The sequence below is a fragment of the Taeniopygia guttata genome, chromosome 13, assembly GCF_048771995.1.
Source record: "Taeniopygia guttata chromosome 13, bTaeGut7.mat, whole genome shotgun sequence".
Classification (NCBI taxonomy): Eukaryota; Metazoa; Chordata; class Aves; order Passeriformes; family Estrildidae; genus Taeniopygia; species Taeniopygia guttata.
The window spans coordinates 11024706-11049624 of record NC_133038.1 but is presented as its reverse complement, the minus strand read 5'-3'; the positions used below and the strand labels follow the sequence as shown (position 1 = coordinate 11049624).

At 39.2% G+C, this 24919-nt stretch overlaps 1 protein-coding gene across 2 annotated transcripts in view; it reads left to right on the top strand.

Moving 5' to 3' along the window:
- Positions 1 to 24919, top strand: part of ATP10B (ATPase phospholipid transporting 10B (putative)) — a 44820-nt gene that overhangs the window by 6849 nt on the left and 13052 nt on the right. For both annotated transcript variants that reach the window (XM_072935276.1, XM_072935275.1), the window contains 10 exons: positions 6869 to 7073; positions 7737 to 7822; positions 10420 to 10526; positions 14058 to 14189; positions 16560 to 16687; positions 17748 to 18000; positions 18911 to 19146; positions 22967 to 23146; positions 23690 to 24275; positions 24787 to 24893. In XM_072935276.1, coding sequence (XP_072791377.1) covers positions 6869 to 7073; positions 7737 to 7822; positions 10420 to 10526; positions 14058 to 14189; positions 16560 to 16687; positions 17748 to 18000; positions 18911 to 19146; positions 22967 to 23146; positions 23690 to 24275; positions 24787 to 24893 — 2020 coding nt within the window. The remainder of the gene's footprint in view (positions 1 to 6868; positions 7074 to 7736; positions 7823 to 10419; positions 10527 to 14057; positions 14190 to 16559; positions 16688 to 17747; positions 18001 to 18910; positions 19147 to 22966; positions 23147 to 23689; positions 24276 to 24786; positions 24894 to 24919) is intronic.

Genomic DNA, 24919 nt, shown 5'->3' with positions numbered 1-24919 from the left:
TACTCTTTCCATAGAAAGCTCCTCTGTAATACTTTCAGACCCTGTCATTTTCATGTAGTTCCTACAAGCATCAATCTCCTCCTCGTCTCTAAGTCTGCTCGTGTCTGTGGCACAAAAAGTTTAGGCTGGCCTTGATTCTGATTCTTTGTCTGCTTAGTGTAAGGTTCTAGAACATTTAAAGATTTTTGCATCAGCACTAACTCTGGGTTAGCCCTGGAGCAGAGGTACAGAAAAAAGGAAAGAACAAAGTGCTCATAACTGTGTTGCATGAAATCAGAACTGCCAACAGCTGAAAAACTGAAAGTGGCTTAATCTGGACCTGCTGTTTTGAAAGATAAATAAAATTTTTCAATCTGTTCAAGTATTGTGATTCTGTGCTGCAATTTTCTCTCTGACAGCAATGGATATTTGCTTGCCTAGAGGTGACCAAATATACAGGGTACTTTGTTTTCTATGGGAAGCTGGGCAGCAAAGACAAAGGCTGCCCTTCTGTTTGAACCACTTTCATCTGTAGGCTGGATTTGTTCAGCTGGATTTCTGAACAGAGGAGAGATTGTACCTCCTGTGGGTGCTCCCTCTGTCTGTGACAGTGCCAGGGATGCAGTGACCAACAGAGGCATGGGGCATCTGGAAAAAAGCAGAGAAATGGGTTGGGGACATGCTGGAAAACAGGAATTGACCTACTGTCAAAACTCAGAGTTTAAAGAGAAACAATTTTTCTCTGAAATATCATATGCAATTCATTCAACCCAAGGTGAACCTGAAAGTTTGTAAAGTAGAAAGCAAGATAAGAAGAAAATCCCATTCTGACAAGGGCACAGTGAGCAAAAAGATTCCTTGCCAACACTTTAATTTAAAGTGTTGGTCAGCAGCACTGAGTTTTCACTTGTTAAAGAGCCTTTTCTTTCTGCTTTATTATTTTTGTTATCTGACAAAGCATAACTTTAAAGACTAGGAGCCTGCTGGAGACTTTACTAGGTTCATTTTATACACAAAGAAAAAGGTCTAAAGCCTGTGTCCCACTCAAAACCTCACCACAGGCAAAATTGCAGTTTTCTGGGGCATAGGCAATATCAAGGCTTCTACACCTCAGTGCTACCTGCCCTGAACAGTGCAGGAATCTCATCAGCTGGAGGCTGAAGATCTCCAGTGGGTGCATTCCTGTGACAACCATAAAGCATGTACTTGGATTAGCTGCAAGCTACTACCCCCTGCCAAACTTCAACATTTGTGTTGTTCTCTCTGGCAATGGCATCCCTGTCATTTCTGTCTGCTCCTCATGGGCTATGGAGATTTTGTACCTGGTTTAGCTGTGGATACCTGAATTCGCAGTGAGTTTGACTGAAGGCACAAACAGTGCCTTCTGCTTGAGGCTTTCTTCAGTCTTTCAGTGAGCTGAGAAAATGTCCTTAACCAACAGAACACTCAGGTGTGTTATGTCACTGTGACACTGCTTGGTACCAAAATCATGAAGAAATTAAAACACCTTATGTAGGATTTGATTATTGCATTGTGAAGAATTATGGGACAAGCTGAACTGACTAAATGCAAACCAGCTCTCAGCTGGTCCGGGCAGCCCCACTCGAAAGTGGAAGAGCAGTGAGCTGCAGTTGTCAGTCAGGGTCTATTGCTACAGGGAGCATCCTCAGCCTCTGTGGAAGAAAATCCATAAAATACATTACTAAAGCTACCACTGCTTCATGTATTGCTTGATCAGAGCTTTCTTCCAGATCTATTACCTGCCAAGGCAATTAAAGCTGCTTCACAGAAAAGGTGCAATGGCTTAGCAGCAGGAGCTAATGACTAAACATTAAGACCAAATAAATAAGAATCTCTGGCTTTGGCTCAGAGACCTGAAAAATCATGGCCTTATGGCGTTAAGATTCAACCTAACTGGCTGAACTTTTAAAATACCATTAAAGCCTGGAGAGTGGCAGGTTTCTACCATGTGACCTACAGAGCTACATGATCATATAAGGATATGACTATCAAAAAAGCTGATGTAGGCTGTGCTGTCCAGAAACTTCTCAAGTTAATGAGTGTCCCTAGAAACTAATGCTAATGATTAGGAGACATTAATTGAGTGACCTTGAAATTATCTGTTACAGCTGGTGCCGGGAAGAATTGAAACAATAGCATTTTGCTCAAGGCACTAAAAAAAAAAAAAAAAAAAAAATTCCTCAATACAATCATCTGCAATTTACAAAAAAGTCTGAGCAACATGCTGTTTACATCTATTTTATTTTATTTTTTCAAAGCTGAGTTAAAATAAATCCAAAACCATTTATATGAACAAATAATACATTTATAAAGTTCTGGTACTTACTAAAGTTTATGTAAGCTTCAGTTGGTTACAGAAGTTGAGCATAGGCTTGTATCATTAAGAAAATAAGCAACTTATATATGCTATAGGCAATTTAAGCACATAAGAAGACAGGATCTGTTATTAGCATTGAGAACCTTGGAATGCTAGTATGATACAAGTGTATGTACTTTATTAGACTTTAGAAATATTCCATTTCAGTTATTTTTAAAAGCTGATTTTGCTGTCTTAACATAGTGCTCAAATCCTGAGCATTTGGTGCTGTGGGGAAAGGCAGGGGCTGGGTACAGGACTGGCCACTGCTAAATGACATCATTGGGCTGCTGGGCTGGCACAAAAACCCCGATGGGATGGGGTGGGATGGGATGGGATGGGATGGGATGGGATGGGATGGGATGGGATGGGATGGGATGGGATGGGATGGGATGGGATGGGATGGGATGGGATGGGATGGGATGGGATGGGATGGGATGGGATGGGATGGGATGGGATGGGATGGGATGGGATGGGATGGGATGGGATGGGATGGGATGGGATGGGATGGGATGGGATGGGATGGGATGGGATGGGATGGGATGGGATGGGATGGGATGGGATGGGATGGGATGGGATGGGATGGGATGGGATGGGATGGGATGGGATGGGATGGGATGGGATGGGATGGGATGGGATGGTGGCAGGAGCAGTGACAAACTCACACACACCCCCTGGCACCTTCCCATGCCCAGGCAGTGTCTGCAGCTCAGGAGCATCATCAGCCAATTGTGCTGTACTCTGACCCATGGACAGCTTCCAGAATCGCTTCCTGCCTGACCCAGAGCCTTTCTTGAGTCCTAAATCTGCTCCTTTGTTGTCAGTTTTTTTGGTTTGTGGCAGTAGCTCCTAATGGTGAGGTCATGAACATGAAGTAATTTTTAAAAATATTTTGTGAGGGGTTTGCATATAAAAGCTGATTTTGATAGCATTAAACTGTGCAAGATTTTTATTTGCAAAAATAGACTGTGAAGGGTAAGCAGCTGTGTGATTCAACCTCTTGCCCATGTTGAACCAGGATCCCAGAATATTGGTGTTTTTTATAAAAATAGGTGGTGCTTGAAGAAGACCATTTTCAAATATAGCAACCCAGCAAATTTACATACAAAAAATATAAATACGTAGGTTTCTCTATTGACAACTCTGATATATTTTTCTGTGTGCCATGACCTGGTGACAATTTTGAGGTGTATAGTGCAGAACAAACAATATCTTTATTTTGAACTGCAAAGGAGATGGAGCTTGCAGTAATTCTAGGGAATAAGATTCACTGGACTAATTGTCTGGTAAAATGTTTCTAGATGACAAAGATTTCTGAAGATCTTTCTCTAAGCAAATCTAGGAGACACACATGCTGTGGAGTGCATGTGAAAAATTAATTTAATTTTTTCTGTATAGCAGAACAATAATTTTTATTTCCCTCCATTCACCATGCATTTTGAAATTTTTTTACAGTTTTTTGTTGAAATTTATCTTTATTGACTCCAAGAAAGTGAACTCAAATTGTTGACACAAAGTCAATAATTTATTCAAGTTTCCCCATGATCGCCAACTGCAGCAGGACTTTTTGATGCTCTTTTTCCCAGAAATGACTTAATAAAATCTGTTTAGTTCAGGCCTTTTGTTCAGATTTGATGAGTTCAATAACAGTTCTGGCAGACATCATTTTGACTGTTCAAGGCCTCTTTTCATTGGCAATATCCTCTGATGGGCATCATCATAATATCTATTAGCAAGGGAACACTTTTTGAATGTGCTTTTGATAAAATGCCTGGTAAAAGAGAGAAGGGACTGAAGAACTTTTATTTTACATCTTGTCTTCAGTGTGCCACAGCCCCATAAGGATCAAGTTTCCAGATTCCCACCTACTGAAAATCCCCACATCTGGTGATTTTTATTTTATTGTTTCAGTACCTTTGCCTTTTTTGCGTGTTTCTCATCAGACCATCTTGGGTTTATTAAGCTCCTCTGTTTATTTAGCAACCAGAGCTTCTGCTGTTAACTTCCATCACTGAACATAAAATGGGCAGAGTTCCCAGATTGCTGAAAGGAAATTGCTTCATCTGAAAAATCTTGTTAGACAACTAGGACAGTGCTGCCGTGGGGTGCACCAGTTTCATCATGAAATACTTTTCTTCCTTTCATCCACTGGCAATTCCCTACAAAGTTGTAGAAAAGCTTTGTACTATTTTTAGTATTTTTAATTATTAATCTTATAATATAATAAAACTTTTAATCTTACAGGTCCAGATGAAGTCTTCTTCAGGAGCAGAAAATGTGTATTCTTTGAATACTTGTTGGGGTAGAATGACAGTTCACCTGAAAGCAGGTTTGGGATTCTAGCAATCCCTGAACTGCAGTCCCTGTGCCTAGTGAGGCTTTTCCTCTGATCTGAAAGAAGTCATTTGGCATTTCTGACTCACTGTCTCCTCTGTAATTAATGACTGGGTAGAACCCTGAAGCTTTATGTGTAATGTAGGTTTCATGGGTAGTTATTTTAAAAAAAAATTACAAGTCTGTTATTTCTGTGGATTATTTGGGTGAATCTGGTTTCCTTCATCTGATGTGGAACACAGCCAGCTAGACAAGGCCCATCTATAGCATTTTATGAGTTAACAACATCAGAAATACGCTCTGTAAACTTCTGAATTGTGCAAGAGTTGACGTACAGAGAGGTAGGATTACTATGGAGAAGTCAAAGTAAAATTATATGCAAACTATAAATGGCATTCAAATGTCTAGGATGGCAAGACAAGACATCTACTTCCTCTAAACTGATCTTGCACTCTTTCTTTCATGTTTTAAACAAACAAATTAAGAAGTCCTATTCAGAAGGTGTTTGACATGGAAAGGATTGGTACTTACATAGTTGATTTGCTATACTCACTTAGTATCTGCTTTGTAGAGGATTCAGTACTCAGAATACACTTGGTAAAATATTTTTCAAATAGAAATTTAGCTAGACTTTTTTTTAATGCATAACAGAATCTAATTAACTTACAACAAACCTCTGTTCTTTTGTGCGGTCTTTTATGCCTGTGGTTGCACAAAAGGAAAAGGCCATGCAGGTAAGGAGAATCAGACAAAATAAGAACGAAAAATTCAAGAAAGAAAAATTAATGTAAAATGAAAAAATATTGCTACAATCCTATCATGTAGTAAGTGCTTCAAAAGCAGCAGTAAAAGATTTCAAATAATCGGGTTGGGGGGTTCTGGCTTTTTAATAAAAAGTCAGGACTGGGAAATGGACAGAATTTAACTTCTTGCATAACCTGCAGAGGTAACTGTTAGTAGTTGTTTTGTGCATAAGGGCACAAGCCAAGTGGGAGGGTTTGCCTGGCAGCTGTGGCTGGCTCTGCTCTGCAGAAAGCCAGGGAAGCAGCCCTTGGAATGGCAGTGAGGCAGTGCTTGGATGTGTGCTTTGAACTGCAGTAAAACTTTATCTCTTCTATCACTGCTCCCCTTCTCATGCCACAAGCACTTCAATGAAAGAGAGAATTCTCCATCCAATAGATGAGGATGATTAAAAACTTGAACAAAAATGATACTATGAGTCATTACAAAAGGGCTTTTATTGTCTCTCTGGTAAAGTATCATGGGCATTTTCCCTCTCACAGAGCAAGGCATAAGATGATTCAGTTATTCATCCTGAAAAAATAATTTCCTCTCAAGGAGTTAGCAGAACCAAGCTATTGTTGCAGTGAATTTTGCCCATTCGCTAATTTTAAAGCTTATTGTGTAATTTCTGGTTTGCTTAGATGATTAAGAGCAGTTGAAGGATTAATTACTGAAAATGCAATGTCAAAAAAGCCTGCTATTTGCTGAACTTGGTTAGTTGATGAAATAGTAATTTATTTTCTTTAAACCCCATATAGGCTCTTTTTGTTTTACTTTTTTAAATTTTTTTTATTCATTTATAAGCTCTTTGTTTCTCATTTTAACTTTTCCATTAAATCTGGGCTATGGATGTATTTTTTTCTTAATGCTAAGGGACCATTTGTCAGCTCTTCTACCTTTTGAAGTTGTTTCTGTACACTAAGCTCAAAATTTGTAACTACCTCTTGAGAGTTACAAACTGGAAAGAGCTGAAGCAAGTGTGGCTGAGGTATCAGTTTGCTTCTTTCAGGATCTATATGCTGATGTTGGAGAGTATATAGGGAACAGTCACAGTCAAAAACAATAATCTGAATTTCTTCAATAAGATATTCAAAAATACCTCTGTTAGTTTGAACTGCCTGCTATATTTTGCTGTGCAGATTATAGGACTAGTTCTAGAATGAAAGAGAACTGCTGTAAATGTTTTATTCCATGTAAAGATTTAGTTTGAATGTGACATATGGTGAAGTGGTGCTATGGAAGTGTCTGAATCATTAATTTCTGGCTTCTGTGCTGTGTCCTTTAAGAAAAGGTCAGTGTGCCCCCATGCCCTGTTTTCTCTTTGTGAAGCCCCAATGCCCAGCAGTGCTCCTTCCTGCAGTCACTCATCACCACGGTGTGCTTTTAATGCGACAGGGAGGAACACGCTTACGTGGAGAAGTGCTGGAAGGATGTCAGAGTGGGGGACTTTGTGCAGCTGCAGTGTAACGAGATCGTCCCAGCAGACATCCTGCTGCTCTACTCCTCTGACCAGAACGGGATCTGCCACCTGGAGACCGCCAACCTCGACGGGGAGACCAACCTCAAGCAGCGCCGCGTGGTGACGGGCTTCAGCAGCCAGGTCAGTCTGGGGAATGCAGCCCACAAACGGGCACTGCTGTCTCCAGCTATGGCCACTGTGCCACAGCAAGGCCACTGCCCCGAGGGATTTGTTTCTGCATGGCAATATTTATTTCTGCATCCCTGGATCTGTTCCTTATGGACTCTGTGCCTCCGTTGCGCCTGGCACACCACGCTCACTTCATGGGCAGGTGGAGGTGTGAGAGCTCAGCTGGGAGCTGCCCTAAGGCACTCTGGGTTGGCAGTTTAATAGGAACCCAAGGTAAATTAAATTTTTTTTTAAAGTTATATGTTTGGCATCAGTTTGTGATGCACCAAAAAATCACCATTTCTTAAAATCACAGGGACTAATTTCTTCCTAATATTTAGTCTAAATCTACTATCTTTGTTATATTCACTTAAAATGAGGACAGGTGTTTCCACTAATTGGCATCTGTGATGTCTTGTTCAATACACAGCATTTTCTTCACCTTATTTAACCAGTTGTTATTTCAAGAGGAGGAAAAATACTCAGCCCTTCTGAAGCTTTGATTCAGGCTAAAATGTCTTTGTCTCTCCTTCTAGGGCAAGTGCCCCAGCCCTGGTGGTCTAAATTAAGCTTTTTTTAGTGTTTAGAATTTCAAATATTCATTGGATCTGAAATTCAGTGTGTTTTCTCTTGTAGGATACTGTGTTTGAACCGGAATTTTTCCAAAACACCATCATCTGTGAAATGCCAAACAATGATCTCAATAAATTCAAAGGTTATATGTAAGTACTTGTTATCCTTAAATACATTTTGGATCTGTATTTTGATATTCCTCTGGGAGGAACTGGTTGGAAGGAACATATTTTGATGACATTGATGGTTGTCACTATTATCTATTCCCAGATTCAAAAGTCAATATAAAATGTAGACTTGGACTCTGTTTTGTGGCAAGGTAGAACTTCATTTGCAGTTGTTCCATACAAACTATTTTCACAAAGATTCAGCTCTCTTCAAAACTTAGACATGAGCTCATTTCCATTTGCTCTGATGATTAGACTAAGCTAGATTTTAGATAAATTCTTCCAATTGTTTAAAGGTATCCTGCTGCCTGGCTCTATTATCTTTACATTTACAGCCACAAGGAAAAGGTGTACAAGATCTAATAAACAATCCAGAGTTTCTTCTTATTAGAAAAGTAGAAAAAGCAAACACGCATGCAAAATGCTATGGAACCAATGCAGTAGACCAGTATAAAAAAGTAGGGTTGGTTTCTCTTTTGTCTTTTTAATTAAATAATTCTGGCATAGACATAATAGCAAATTCAGCAGATTTAACCCCATTTATGAATTATAAGTCAAATTTCTATGTCATGGCTCATGTCTTAAAATTCTCTCACCCTCCAACACAGAGCAGCCCTCTTCTTCCCAAGGCCCTCTTCAGAGCAGTCATCAGTCCATGCTTATTCCCACACCACAGCAGAGAATTGTCCAAAGACAATTCTACTGCCCCAGACCAAATGCATGCCCCGTTGTTATGCAAATAATTCAACTGCATGGGGGTACCAGCATGCACATCCCTGCCCCAGCTTTGCTAAGTTTACCAGTAGCTAAACTAGGAGTTAATGGCTCTGCAAGAAGCAGTGAGAGAGTTGCACCTGCAGAGCTGCAAATGGCCATCTCGGTGGCAGAGTAGACCAGAGTTTCTCTCCTGTTAGCACTGACCACACCTAATCTGATTTTGAGGTTGTGCCCGGTAAAATGGTGCCTCTAATAGCAATGCCATTTCTCCTCTGCTGCAATATCTTACAAGGGAAAAAGAGGTCGAGTTTGTATTGATTGCTGGCTGTGGTTGTTGGCCTCAGGGACCACTGGGTATAATCTAAATTGAAGCAATCCCTCCAATTAGCAAAGAGCACTGAGGTTATAGAAGTGTAGGAGATATGTCACAAGGAAACACAAATACGTACCCTTGGGACTCAGGACTGGCTTCAAAATATTCAACTCTCAACTTAAAGTCTGTAACAGAAATCTCTTTGGTGAATGCCTATTATCTCACTTGCTTGATGGAACATGGAATTAGCTGCCTTTTTCTCCTTCTTCAGGAACAGAAGAAAGAATTTGTTGAAGAAAATTACTTGCTAAGAGTTAGTGGAGTTTGTCTTTGGTCCGCTGAGATTTGAGCTATTTTGTTAACACAAATTATTTGGAGCAGGCTATCTTTTTGTCCATGAACCCCCAATAAATTACTGAGGCTCTATTGCCTTGCTCTAAAATAGCAGGAGTGCTCTCTGATAAAAATGATAGGAAATAACTTAGTGACATCCATCTGACATGTTCGATCACAGAAAATTCTGTTCAAGGGGATTCAAGAATGCTTCTGTTAAATGAGTTCCCCAAGGCTGAATTTAGATTCCAAGAAAAACAAATTTCTGGCATTATGTTTTTACAATGCCACCAGCTGTGGGTTGTTGACACCTACACCTTTTCCCTTGACTAGTTTAAGATGTGTAATCATGTGCAGCTGCACTTAGACAGTGGACTGTACTTAGCTCTAATATAACACCTAGCCTTGCCCTTCATTTGAGAGATAAGACTGGTAAATTAAGTACTAAATTCCAAATAGAAACTAGAGAGAGATGATTATTCTAGGAAAAAAAAGGTCCTTTCCCACCCTGACCTTTGCATAACAAAACAAGACAGAGCATCTAAAATACAAGCTCTCAGCTTTTGTAAAGATCTCAGGAGGAAGTAAAATAAAATTCCCTCAGGAGGGAATAAAAGCTGTGGGTAGGGGTAGGTGTGTGCATTAATTTTCAGATGCAAGCAACAAATTGCCTGCCTGATGGAGCACCAACATCATGGTTTTCACCAGTTTGTTCTGCAAGCAGAAGGATCTGGTATGTGATAGGGCACCTTTAGCCAGGATGAAAAGTCTTCTATCCAGGATGAGAGGGAGGCTCCTCAGCCCAAAGACTGCTTGAGTGAGCTGAGATTCACAAAGACCTTTGGTGAATGACAGTGTCACAGAGGATCTTGCAGGGTGTAGATGTATTCATCTGAACGTCTGCATAAATTTGTCTATAAGAAGTTGCAAAATGTCTCATTTTCTTTTATAAGATATTGAATCTGCCCAATAAATTTCCAAGTGAAAGCAAAACTTGCCTTGTATTGGCATCATGACACACACTATGCTCTTTAAAAGAAAGACTTAGACTTCTCTGTAACTTTTTTCCCCTGAAACTGAGGGAAATAAAAGCAAAAAAAAAAGACCTACAAAATTACTTTACTTCAACTTGAAACAGACACGCACACGAAAATTTTCCTTAACACTCCATTAAAGCAGAAAAATTAATTGCTCTATTTGATTATATTTCTTCTAGGGAGCAGCCAGACCATGAACAGGTAGGTCTCAACATTGAAAACCTCTTGCTTCGTGGATGTACAATCAGAAATACTGAGGCCGCAGCAGGAATCGTTATATATGCAGGTAAGACATACTTTTTATTTAGGTAAATTGAGAATTTCCCTGTAAATATCCTTTAAAAAATAAGCATAGTCTAATATTGCACCATAATTTGATATTTTGTTTAAAAAACTGGTAGTGCACAGAAAAAGTATATAACTTTTTTTTTTAAGTGAAGGTATCACTCATCCACCTCCAAAGCCAGCAAGTCTTGCACTCGGTCTTTGGCAAGTGACAGTGTCCTTGTGCATGTCAAATATCTTGTAAAAATATCCAGAGGAGTAAAAAATTGCTCAGGTGTATTTAACCCTCAGCTCTTGCTATATATAATTCCATCTGTCATATAATCTACACAGCTGCCCTAAGGGAGGTCTCACAGGCTCCTCAGGGTAGAACCTGGAGCAGCTAAAGAGCTAATTACAAAAAAAAAAGTCATCTGTGAATTACATTCATCCATTCAATGTGTGCCAGTGCCAGCAGGTGGGAGGCAGTGAGGCAGCAGCTGGAGGTGACAGAAAAGGCAGCGGCAGCACAGGTTTGTGCTGACACAGACAGAGTGTGTCTGTGCAACCATGAACTTCATGCAGGAGACATGGACAAAGAGAGACAGTGTTGGTGCCCAGATCAAATGCAGCAGTGCCAGGTTCATGAGTGGGTCAATTCATCTGTTTCTCAGCATCTTTTACGTTTGGAGTGTTACCACTGCTTTTACTCAGTGAGAATGATTTATCACTGGCTTTGCCAGCTGTGTTCTCTTCTGCATCAGATAGAGTGTAAATAAAAGTCAATCCAAACACCACAATTAATCCCATTAGCTGTTATTATCTTTCCAGTAGAGTTACATTAACTGGTTTATGTCTAATCAGCAGCAAGGGGTTCAGGGCTGAGCCAACCAAGAGAAAAGAGAAGTCACACCTTTACAAGAGTCATTTAGCTTAGATTAATCTCCACAGCCCAGAACCATTTACCTGACACCAGACTGTCTGTTTCACTATTACACAACTGGACTCTAAATGTCTGCAGCTCCCATATGTTTCCAAGGTAGCTTTGCCCTTGTACATCTCTCATTGTTCATCTCTGTGAATTCCTCATGCAAGGGTGATGCCCACCGGGGAGGAGGAGAGACAGAGCCAAACTCTGCAATCTTTTTTGGTTTTTTTACGCAACTACTGTATAAAAATCTCAGTGGGGATCAGTGCTGATATAACTGGAGTAATTTATCTTCCCTCCTCCTGTTGCAGTTCCTGATTTTCTTCTGTTTAGCTCAGATTTCCCAGTATGTTCCCTTGACCACCAGCACAGATCCTAACGTGGATCTCTGTTTACATTGCTTAAGCTGCCAGTAGAAATGGTTGGAGTTTTAAAGTTATTCCCAAGACATGGTGGTTTTTCTATGACTAGGTCTTCAAATCAATTTCCAACTGAGTTCTTATTGTTAATGTCAACATAAAAGTTTTGGGTTTTTTTTTTTTCCCTAAAATTAGACTGGCTTCAATCAGTATCATCTTCATTTCTAGGGTTCTTTGACATTGATTATACTCTGCCTTTTAATCATGGTGTGTGACCTTTTCTGAACAATCAAGATCAGTCACATAATAAGATGGCACACTTTCCATTTTTATGACTCTATTACCCCTCAGACTTTCTTTCTAATGGAAGCCTTTGTGAGGTGTACAGCCATCACTTTGTGCAATTGCTTGGTCTGTGCAGTTCTCATCTGACCCGAGGACAGTTAGACTTTTCATGGCTACCCAAATTGTTCTACACAAAGCAATAGCACTAAAACACAAAAACTTCATTCCAGATAGCCAGTGTAGTTTTGTCATTGTGATTGGGACAGCAGTAAGAATTATATGCTTTTCATATACTAAAGTACCAGAAGGAAGTTTTAGATGAGCCCATCAACATCTAGAAATAGAGAGACAAGGTACCATCAGGGTGGTAGTGTTTCACAGCATAGGAAATTGTGAGGATTAGAGGAGAGGAAAACAGTTTATTTCTCATATTTCTGATTTTCTGTTCCTTACAAGATGATAACTGTGTTACAGAAGTATCCTTTTCCTAATGATCCCCTGAAGTGGACAGGAATGGTAGGACTGATATTTGGAAAGAAGCTCATCACGATTTCTTCCTGAAATAAATTCATCAACACTTCCTTGAGGGTTTCCTAGGAGGGATTGTTTTGATTTCAATACAAAGCATTCCATTGCCCCTGATATAAAAGTGAGGAATAAGATTCACACAGCTGCTGGAGGAACAGAAATGCAAGCAGCAGTGCCCTCCCCTTCAGTGTAGCTCTGTGGTTGAGATTTTTCTCACCAAAGGGAAGGCTTGGGGTTTATTCTGAGTTCTGCCTGGATGGGAGTGAGCACACATCTCCTGCTTCACAGCCTGTACACCGAATGCCTGCCTAAGTGGGGCTTTGTGCTCATGTGTGAGTTGGAAGGGCAGGAGCAGTGGTAGTATAAACTGGTCCCACTGACACAGCTCCAGGTTATGTACATAATCACATATTCATTGGAATAGTAAGCCAGAAGCCCCAGCTCTTGAGTGAATGTCCTGAACATAAGGCTGGAGACTAATTTTCTCTCTAGCTCTCTTCTTAATTAATAACTGCTGATGTAAACCTGGAATGAATCCAGCAGGTGAGATTGAACTGCACCTAACTTCAAGTTTTTGGGTTAAATCATTTCCCTAGAGAAAGCTAAAAGGCAGCTTGGAAAACTGTCCTTGTCACACACATCATGCACATACAAATGAAAACTAAATACAAGTCTGTAGGGTCTGTATTTTCAAGGAAAAGTACTGCAGAAATAAACATAAAAGATACAATCAATATAACAACAGATGGTGTCCAGATATCCCAGTTGTGGAGCCACAGTTTAAATAACATTAATAGAATTGAAAAAGTAATTTCTGCTTCTTGACTTCTTGCAGCACTCCTTTTTTTGATGATGATGATGATTATTATTATTATTATTATAGCAGCTCAATTCTATCTTACTAAGTTTAAGGATTGTGGGTTTTTTATTTCTCATATGACTGTTTTGTCAGCACTTTGCAACCAAATAGTGAAAAGCTAAATATTATTGGTTTTCATTGACTTGTTGAATTTTATTTAATATACAAAATGTATCTAGTGGCTTTTGAATTGCTGCTGAAAAATATTCAAATGTGGGCTTCAGCAATCTGTATAGCACCTCAAAAATTTGTTCATAAAATGCAAAAATATAATACTGTTGTTCATTTTCTTTTTCTTCTCATGGATATTTGGATTTTGATAATTTATATAAACTATATGATCCTACTAAATTTGCTGTCATTGGGGCAGAAAAATGTGTATGACAGCTGAAACCTCTGATATAATGGAGGTTTTTGGTAAACTACAAGATTCAGACGCTGATGTAGTCAATCCAATAGGAAGAGGGACAAGAAAAATTCTGAATGTCAACATCAGTCAGCCTGCTCTCATTTGAGGAAAGAATACTTTTTCAAAAACGAAACTAAAATACAAAATATTACATGAAGATGATAATATTCACTTGTGTTTTGAAGGTCACGAAACGAAGGCCATGCTGAACAACAGCGGTCCTCGCTACAAGCGCAGCAGGATAGAGCAGCGGATGAACAGGGATATTTTCTTATGTGTGGGACTCCTGTTTGTGATGTGCCTTGTTGGAGCTGTAGGTATGAAGCGCTGACAAAAATCTGTTTCCCAAATGGTGATTAAAATTGTTGTTACAGACATGAGTGAGATCTACAGCTGAATGCTCTTGGGGTATTTAGGCTCCTTGGCCTTTCCAATAAGTGAGTTAAAATGGCAAATCTGAGCAATTCAGATGAAGAAAACATGGCTATAAATGTTTCAGATGAGATTCATCCCCACCATGGTATCATATATGTAAAGTAAGAGAAAGCCATCCTGTGACTTCATTGTAGGAATAGATTTTTTGTCAGCTGAGATCTTCCTGCCTGAGTGCTTCCTGAGTGTTCCCAAGAGCAAACGTAAAATTATTTTGCTTTACTTTCATTTCAGTAGTGTCTTCTCTAATATGTTTGCGAGTGATCTTAAACAGAGACACACAATTTAGAGACCATGAGCTGCTCATAACTAATTCATTCAGTTTACATCCTCCACAGCTTCCTTCCTTCACAAAAGCCCCTTTACATCAGGCTGTGAAATGAAATAATTGTTAATGTTGGAATAGCCTGCATTTTTCTGAGGTCCTTGCAGGTGAGAACGTGTGAATTTAGTAACTGGTGTTTGTTACCTGACTGGAGTTTACTGGATTGGTAATCTCAAAAAGATCATTTTCACTGCATGCAAGCACCTGTTTGCCTTCTAGCTCTGATTGCAACCTGTCCAGGCAGGCCAGAATTAACAGGATCTCCTTATTTGGAGCAAAGGACCAAATTTTAAGTGTACTGAGTTTTGAATGGGGCAATGCTTTAGGGAGATAACAGGGGCTCCCATGAGCCCCTTTTTCTTTTAATGGATTTTGTTTCAGTGACAACTTGTTTAGTGCTACTGCTCTGATTGACAGTCAAATCAAGTTTTCCTGTGCCTGCCCTGGAGGTATTTGATGTGGCACACCAGTCAGTCATCAGGTGTAATACCATGGGAAGCAAGGGCCATCCAAAATAGAGCAACTGAACTGACTTGATTACTTCCTTAGTATTACTGCTTCATGTTGCAGTGGGACTTTTGGCACCAAAATGGGATTTCAGTTTCACAACTGAGCTCTGTGTGAGTCAGAGGTTTTATTTTCCTTGTTCTCTGGCTGCTGTGATGTGGATTTAGAGACTTGCCTTGTCTGGTGTGTTGGGGCTCTTGAGTAATAAAGTCCTTCAATTTAAGGTTAAAAGAATTCTCAGATGAAAAAAATCAGCATTTAAAAATAATTTATCTGCTCAGGTTAAAAAAAATATTCACCGTCTAAATGAAACAAGTAAAATAGTAAAAAGTCCATTATCTTTCAGCCATCCAAAATGTCCAGAGGCTCTGCCATGAGTTCTTGCTTTGCAGCCTTGTCTGAATGTAGGGTTCTAGGAAAAAGTATCCTTGGTGGATCAGTTATCAGGCTCGTTCTTGCACACAGTGATAAAGTGAGGTAAGAAGGCCCTTGAAGAACAGAGTTGTCCTTGTTCAGATGTGACTGTGATTTGAAGCAGCCAAAGAGATTTGCTGAAATAAATTGAATGTTTTCTGCAGCGTTTTAGTGGGCAGATGCTGCAAAACAACTGCTCAGTTAACTGGTGCTAATGGAAGTTTTATTTGAGCTGGACTGATAGAGGTTTTTGGCATCTGGACAAATATTGCAATGAGGGGAACTAAGTTGTTTGCCTTAGCTCTGTGGGAAGATTCTGATGCTGTAAATTTAGTAACCTCCTTGACAAAAGTTTCTTTCAATAAGGACAGTATGGAAAGTGGTAAAACAATTGTGCTGGGATGTTGTTAAGTCCTGCAACAGAGGCTTTGTTTTAGCAGTGCAATCATATCTACTGGTATTTAAAACACGGAGGAAGAAGCAGTTTGAGATATGATTTAATTGAAGAAATGTAAAGATGGGTTGCCTAGACTGAATTTAGGGGATTTGTCAACTCTTAGCAAAGACAGATTGAAATCAAGAATGGTCAGGGAGAATAAGAAATATTTTAGTTTGCCTATATACAAAGGTTCTAAGGTTTATCTCTGTGAGAGCACTGAGGATTTTTATGGATAGGTGATAGAGACGGAGTCTTCCAGTGGGGAAACACAAAATGAGAAAAGATCTGTGCAGAGTTAAGAGCCATGGGAAGCACCTGATGAAGCAGAGGTGAATGAAAATATCCCTGAATACTTATTTTTCATTGGCATATCAAACATGTACATGTGCTACAGAGCTCTGCAAGTGCTTTGCATTCTCAAAAAGATTTGCAGCATTGCTTGGGGAGCATTGTTTTGGAAATTTCTCTCTGTTTTGTTAGCAGAGCAGTCCATATATGCCCATTTCAGAAGCTTTGTCACTCACTCCACTGCTCACTCCACGATTTCAGTCTTGTATCTCATTCCTGCAGGGCATGGCATTTGGACAGGAAAGTTTTGGGAGCATCCACCTTATGATGTCCCAGATTGGAATGGAAATTTTGTGGCTCCCGTTCTTGCTGGTTTCTACATGTTCCTGACAATGATAATCCTGTTGCAGGTAAAAGAAAAAACCTTTCTGTTACCTTCAAGGAAGAAGCTACTCAACATTTAGTATAATCACTAATGAACAATTAATATCAATTAATAGCGTGAAATAATTTTTCTTTTTTCTTTTTTTTTTTTCTTTCTAACTAGATTTTTTAAATTGCTGTTGAAACCCCACAAGAATATAGATAGGAAACACATATATAATATCTTTAACTCAGAAAATCTAGCAGATACAATAAAGAAGATATTTACATCCAAATGCTAGGGGGTTTTTTTCTGCCTATATCCAGAATTCCAAAATAAGAAGGCTACTTAACATCTCAGAAAAACAGTGAAACAAAAATTGCCAATCTGCCAGTGGGGAATAATAATTAGGTATGGTTCATCTGGTCTGGGAAAGAAGCTAAATTAGAAGTAGGATGCTTGTATAGCTGAGTGCGATTAAACCTAATTGTGAAAGAATATTTTATTGGGTGAGGAGAAAAATTACATTTACTTTTCAGGTTTCTTGATGTCTGTGCTGAAATTTAAATGGACAGAATTTCTTTAATATTAACCAAATCTGAATATAACTTTCAGAGCTGCTCAGAGATTCCTTGGGGGGTTATTCTTCATTACTGAAACAGAATATTTCTGCATCTTAAGAATTCATTATTATTTCAGGGCAAGGAAGCTTGTGAGTGAGGTGTTGTGTGCAAAGTAATGGTTTGTGAAACTTTTCTGCACTAAGAGTCTGTGCTAGTCCATCCTTTTAGAGTTTCAGAAGGATAAGAGCAAGCGTGATCCTATGTCCAGAAAATGTGTTTTGTAAGGGCATCCTCTGAAAGACCCACCTTTGAATTTAGTACTCTAGGAGTTTAGTCTAAAGTTTGCCACTTACCCCTGTTTCTCCATTGCTATTGTGTGCAGGATTTCTTTTTACTCCTGAATTATTATTCATCAGCCCTTAAATATATCTCTAGGAGGAACTGTTTCTTTGGAAATCATTCGTATACCTGTGCCAGGACACTGCTGATAGAAAGCAGTGAAATTTATCACACCCCTCACTGAGAATTTAAACTCTCTTTCAGATTTTAATCCCCATATCTCTTTATGTGTCAATTGAGTTGGTCAAACTGGGCCAAGTGTTCTTAATTCACAACGACATTGACCTGTACGATGAAGAAGCAGATTTGCCCATCCAGTGCCGTGCCCTCACTATTACTGAAGACCTTGGGCAAATCCAGTATATCTTCTCAGACAAAACTGGGACACTAACAGAAAACAAAATGGTATTCCGACGCTGTACAGTTGATGGACTTGAGTTTTCCCATCAGGAAAATGGTGAGAGACACTTTTTTATATTTGCTTTTTTTGTCTGAGCAATTAAATGTCATTAATTTAAACATTAATATCTAAACATATTGAGCCTTCTGATTGAATGTAGAGTTTTGTGGAATAGCTACTTTTTTGTGAGGGACTGCTGTTACAGAGATTCATAAAAGTAAAGGTGTTTAAATGACTCAGAAGTCAGATGGGAAAGGTTTTCCAGATCCCTCTGCAGGCACCTCCAGGATTTGCTCTGCATTCAAAGAGAACACTTTCATTTCTAAATGAACACCGGACAGCCTTTTATAAGCTCACAAGCTGATACTAGTTAATATTTAAACTCAGTTGGTCCAAAAGTAATTATTTCCATGACTATGTAAACGTACACTTCTGTGTGATATGAAAAATACAGGTACTCTTTTCCTGGAGCAGATCCTGGCTGCAGTCCGGACCTGAGGGATCCTGGCACTCGGTCTCTGAATTCACGGTGTTGACTCAGGCCCCTTCTTCGTCATTACTTTCGTGCTCTGTGTAGTGGAAAGGATCCTGTTAGACTGGCAAGCAGCTGCCAGAAAGATGTTTGTGTTCTGTGACTGAAAACATTAGCAGATTTGTGGAATACCATATTTCACTCTCCTGTTCCAACTGCAAAAAGCAGCTGAAGAGACAAAACATTAAGAGAAGCTCATAAAAGTGACTGAACACTTCAAAAACACATTTTTATTTTCTTACAATAATAACAGTGGCAATTGCCAGAAACTGCTGGACAGTGGGCAGTGAATTTTTTCTGGTGATGGCTTTTGAAATGTTTTGGCTTTGGTTTAGTTTGTTTCAGGTTTTTTAAATGATCAAGGAATTCCTCCCAAACGAAAAAAAAAAAAAAAAGAACCAGAATCAGAGATAAGGTTTCATTTTTCTTTTCCAGACAGGCGACTGAAAACACAGAAAGCGTTAGATTTAGACCGTGAGGATTTTACAAAGCTTCAGCACTTCACTCTTCCTCCCATGAATCTTGGGAGAGCAGCCACCATCAAGCCCAGCACCATGCGGCCCTTGAGGAGGTGCCAGAGCGACCGGGCGCGGACTCAGGGGCACACCAGGAGCAGGTCGGTGGGCCGGCGGGACAGCAGCCAGTCCCAGGTGGCCTTCAGCAGCCCCATTGTGAGTACCAGCAGCCCCAGCCAACTCCTGTCCAGTTACCCCTTCTGCTGCTTTGGTGATGCAGAGATAGAAACCTTCACAGACTCAGGAGGATCTGATTCAATGCCTTAGAAGAAGTCTAGATTGATGTGAAGGGAAGGTACACAGACTCTGAACAGAAATATTACAAACTTATGTTTCTATAGAATATCCCTTAAGTAAGAAACTGTGTTAGATTAGATGATGAAGGGTTTTATAGTGTAGTAATGTTATTGTAATAGAATAAGCTAAGAGTTTAGATTTTATAATAGAGACATGTGTGTACGTGTAATAAGACCTTCTTGGACAAAAGTATCCACATTGCAGTAGAAAAAAGTAAAGGTGACAGGTTAGAAAAGCCAAACATACTCTGTGGCGACTGTCCTTTGGATTAGAAAGTTATATACTGTCTTGCAACAAAGAACTTGTGGCCATCTTAGACTACGGCCAACTACTTGCTGTCCTATAAATCTCATGGCCTTTGAGACTGATGTTATCTAAGCAATGAAGGCTTAGGTTGATCATGGTCCCATCCTGTCCCAACAGCCACAGAAAGCCAACAGGTAGAGAGGAGAAATCCAAGCCTTGCTGGAGCTAAGAGAGGGAAGGGGGAGACAAAGAATCAGTCTTCGACTGGAGCATGCAGGCTGCAGTCAGAGGGGAGCAGGATCTGTTGCACTTTAGGTCTGAAGCTTCCCAAATTCACAAACAGCCTCATTAAAGTCACACTGTTCTGCTCTTCTTGAAAGTCTTTTAACAGGCGTTTCAGATAAGGCTTTTGTGAACACTAAAAGGTCATACACTTTCAAAATTAGAATTCCAATTAAAATTAAAGGCCTGGAGAACCCATCCAAATCTTTTTATTTTAAAGAGAAGTCTAATAAATGCAGAATTCTCAGAACTTTATTTGCTGCAGATAAGATCCTACTTATCTCATTCAATTCTGCTGTCGTCATGTAGTAAGTACCACTCAGAACTCCGACTGTTCTTGGAATATGGGAATTCTGTAAGTTGCTATCCTAGTATTTCCAGCCCAAACCTCATGAGTTGCTGAGAACATCTCTGTGGATTCTTGAGAACCCATGAGCCATGATTTCTGAGAACTTCTTATAGGTCATGACTATTGAAGGCTGATAAAGAAATGTTTTGCCATTATATTTTCCAATTACATTTTTTACTGCCAGGAATTTTCTTTTTCTTCTAGAAATAAACATTTTTTTGATTCACTGTGAAGCAATATCTGAGGAACTAATATCAAATACCTCTTTTGTAGAAGAACATTAAGCTGCTGTTTTGGAAATAACCAGCCTTAGCTGCTCATAGGTGTCACTCTATCTGGATAAATTGTTTTAATGCCCTATGACAATTGTGAAGATGTTGTAACAATCGAGACATTTAGATATTGCACAGAGCCTGCCCTGCATGACCTTTAAAACGGGAATAATAAATTTTTGGTGTCTCTATACTTCCTGCCCTTTGGAACTTGTATCACCTCATCTGATGCGTTTTTACTCTGCTACAAATCTGCAGCACCCTGAGTACTCCTGGTATACAGGGTGTGCTTGTAGACCTGTGTGTATGTCAGCAGACAGAAGTTTGTAAGAAAAATCCATCTTTCAACAATGGAACACGATAGAAAATTAACATTTACTCTCTCTACCTTTAGGAGTTCTAACAAATTGAGAGAGTGACAGTACATTTCCTTCTAGATTTAATAGTTCGAATAAGTAGTGCCTTGGTATTAGAAACATTTAACAAAGATTTTCATCATCCCATGATCATCAGATTTTCATGCCATCAAGGAGAAGAAATGCTATCAAATTAATGAGGAAACCTTAAACCTTAAAACTGAATGGCACTAGGCATTTTATATCAGCATTTTCACTGACAAAATTGTTAACATTGAAAAGTGGAAAAGTTAAATGATCATCATTAGTGCTGTTGTATCCAGTTTTCTTTTTCACTTGATTAGGGTTTTTAATATATATTCAGGCTGAAAATTCGGATCAGTGCTGTTTTAACTTAATGTGAAAAAGAAAATGAGAAAAATTATTTTGATAAATATTTATTTTTTTAATATTTTTTGGTTTTTAAAACCTTTCTCTGGGGCCACAATTAGCCTGCCAATTTTCGAATTTTCCAGAGGAAACTTTTGAGTTCAGAAAGCTGCTGAAGTGAAATGCCCAGTGGTACATTGTCCTTTTTGACAAGAACTTGCAGCATACATTGAGGATATGGATGAAAAACAAATTGAGTGGGTTGAAGACAGATAGGAGAGATGAGATACACGTGTAATAATTTGGTGTTTGTGATGTGTTCATTCTAATTGTAGCAATGCATGAGGAAACTGGATGAAAAATTGTACAAGGTGTTGGTGAGATTCTAATCTTTCATGTTTCAAATTTCATAGAATTCCCAACATAACTGTTTGACATAACTGCTTGGACAGGTATATCTGCACACGTGTTTTTCATTGGAATTGTCCTGTTAAGCTATTTGGGATTGTTCTGTGTATAAAGCATGGCATTGGCACAGTCCTGGCACCCACAGACTGCTGCAGTGCAATATTGTGAAATGGTTTCTTAAAATCAGCAGCTTTAGCTTTTCAGCCTCTGAGTCTTTTTAGGAGACCTAAGAAGGTAACTAAAAACTCATTAGCATCTTTTTGTTTGTTAGAGAAAGGACTGCATCAATACTGCAAACATGTCCCTGTATGTGAAGTAAAAACATACTAAAATACTGAGCCAGAAGAACCAGATCTTTCTGCAGCAGGGAAGTGCAAATCCTTGGTCCAGTTTTGGATTTCAGTTCAGCTGCAAAAGGAGCAGTGAATTCATTTGCAATTATTAGGATTATTTAAGAACTGCTTGTCACTTTAGCAAGCAGGAGATGAAGTGTAACATTCAGCTCAGCACAGCTGGAAAGGTGTTTGGCTGATTTCTGTTCCATGTTCACAGAACTTGGGAAAACTGTGCCAGATGGAATGAGGTGAGGATAGTAGCTGAGGTGAGCTAGAAAGCAGCTAAATAACTTTGGCATTTCCTTAAAGAAAGCATGCAAAACTGTTGGTTCATGAGAAGACATCTTTTAAATTTGGAATTCCTTCTTAAATATAGGCCTGAATTTAATCCAAACCAGATTCTGCTAACATAAAATTTCTATTAAAAGTAATAGTCCCATAGCTCTACATCAAATTAAATTGTAGGGAAGTGACATTGTTAAGTAGTTTGGCTTGCAAATTTAGGTTTGATTATAAAGAGAGTGGTAGTAAAATTGCAGAAACATTTCAGGAACAAGTAAATATGTACGTATTTATTTATTCATTTATTTATTGCAAAAATTGAAGAAGAAAAGTTTGAGAGCACTCCTCTTTCTGGGTGAAAAAATGAAACTGCTCTGGAAAGAAAAAGTGATACTGCTGTAACTAAACCATAAGCACAAAATGTTCTCTGTTGAAATAACTATCAGCTTCCTCACCAAACTGGGAGAACCCAAGTATACATTCTCCTGGAATGCCCTTTAATTCAGGAGTAAGCAGTTTCCAAGTTAAAGGATATAGTATAGCTTTTTCTGATTTTTAGATCTTAAAAGAAATAAAATTCTGAGATCATCTTCCTTTTGAAGATGCATTTCCTTCTAATTATCTAGTTATGCAGCTTTTTGAAAGACATCTTTTTTCCATAGATGTTAAGTACAAAAGGCATTTTCTAGGTCTAAATTTGAGAAGTCTATGAAGTTGCCAGTTGTTCCTTGAGGACAAGGGTAAATTAAAATAATCCTCACCAAATAATTTCTCTTCCAGGAAAAGGACGTGACTCCTGATAGCAGGCTGCTGAGGCAAGTGCGAGAAGCTGCCCTCCAGACTGAAAGTTTTTCTCCTTTTATACATATGAAGACTTCCACATCCTTTACTGACTTTTTTCTTGCTCTTGCCATTTGCAATTCAGTTCTGGTCTCCACAGCTACTGCGCCAAGACAAAGGGTAATCTAAATACGTGAGGAAAATGGATCATGCTCCCATTTAACAACATAGAGTAGTGTCCAGTGAAAACTGAAATGGTGAAAAATGGTTTGTTTGAGAGTTGTCCTCTAGTTCCTTTACATTTTCTGTAATATCTACTGCTTCCATGCCTGTGTATTCCTTCCTAGCTTGTCTTCTTATGTTTGATGAATAGCTAAGGCTACCACAGGATCTGCACTTTTTCTTTTAGATTTTGTATTATATATGCTGTAAGAAGTTTGTTAGACACACTGGGTTTTCTCTGATCTGCCAGGCAATTGACAGAACTACAAGGGCTTCATTAGATCTTTGCTTCAGAGGAAGAGATACAAATTTGGATGCCATCTCACATATGACTTCTCTATCAAATCCTTCCACCACAGTTAAATGGCAGAAGAGGGGAAAAAGGGAAGCTGCAGTTGTTGCTATTGTCATTTAGAGGCAGAAAAGTAGAGAGAGGTTTTGAGAAGGGTCTTGAAGTTCACATTTATTTATTTTTAACCTTCGCTTTTCTAATATTTTTAGGTCACAATCCCACCACCAATAAAACCTTCAGGAATCACCCTGGAGAAGATTCATCAGATATTTCAAAGACTAAAATTAGCAAGCCTCAGTCAGTCTTTTTCATCATCTCAGTCTAGCTCACAACTTGGTGCCAGCTTCAGTGCAAAGAACACTGAGGAGCCTCTTGCTGTGCTGGAGAGTTGTGACAACGAAAACGACAGCTCTGCCAGCAGTGGAGGCCAGGAGCTCCAGGACAAGGGCAGCACAGAGATTGGCACTGCTTCCTTGGATGAAGTTTTTAGGTCTGCAACCAACACTTCTCTGCCAACTGACTTTTGTTACGAGGCTGAGAGCCCAGATGAGGCTGCTCTGGTCTATGCTGCCCAGGCCTACGGCTTCATCCTCGTGTCGCGGACGCCCGAGCAGGTCACTGTGCAGCTGCCACAGGGCACGCTCCTGACCTTTGATATCCTCTACACCCTGGGGTTTGACTCAGTCAGGAGAAGGATGTCTGTAGTGGTGAGACACCCTCTAACCAAGGAGATTGTTGTCTACACAAAAGGTGCTGACTCTGTAATAATGGACCTGCTGGACAATTCCACCAAAGGTAATTAGCCAGAGAGCTTTTCCTGTTGTGTCTCCTAGCAATGTATGATGTAGTCTTTTCTGCATGGAATAGTATATCTAGATATTAGGAATATAAAGAAAGAATAAGCTTTGTCTAGTATTATCCTTGCAGATCAGAACTGAGATATTTATTCAACTTCAGAAGTGCTTAGAATATGGAATGGGATAATTAAAATTCACTGATAATACTAACCCAAGGGGATTGTGCACTCTGCAATAATACTGTCATAAGGGCCTGACCATTCTTTTTCAGGTTGTCAGCAAGAGTACTGTAATATTAATAAAAAAAGCCACAAGTGATGTTATCTTAAAGGAAACAGGAATTTTTAGCAGTATTTCAGCTTCTGCACAGCCAATACTTTTGAGCTTTTCAATAACTTGGTATTATAATGGAATCCACTTTTCTCCAATGCCCACTTTTTTAATCGTAGGCCATTAGATCAAAAATTATCTGTACTTAAAATATGGGATATTTTCCTTGTGTTTCACAGGTAACATTAGCTCAGACAAGAGACTGAAAAGAATAAAAGAAAGAACACAGAAACATCTGGACTATTATGCTCATGATGGACTCCGAACTCTGTGCATAGCTAAGAAGGTGGGAGAGCACTAGGTTCCATAAAT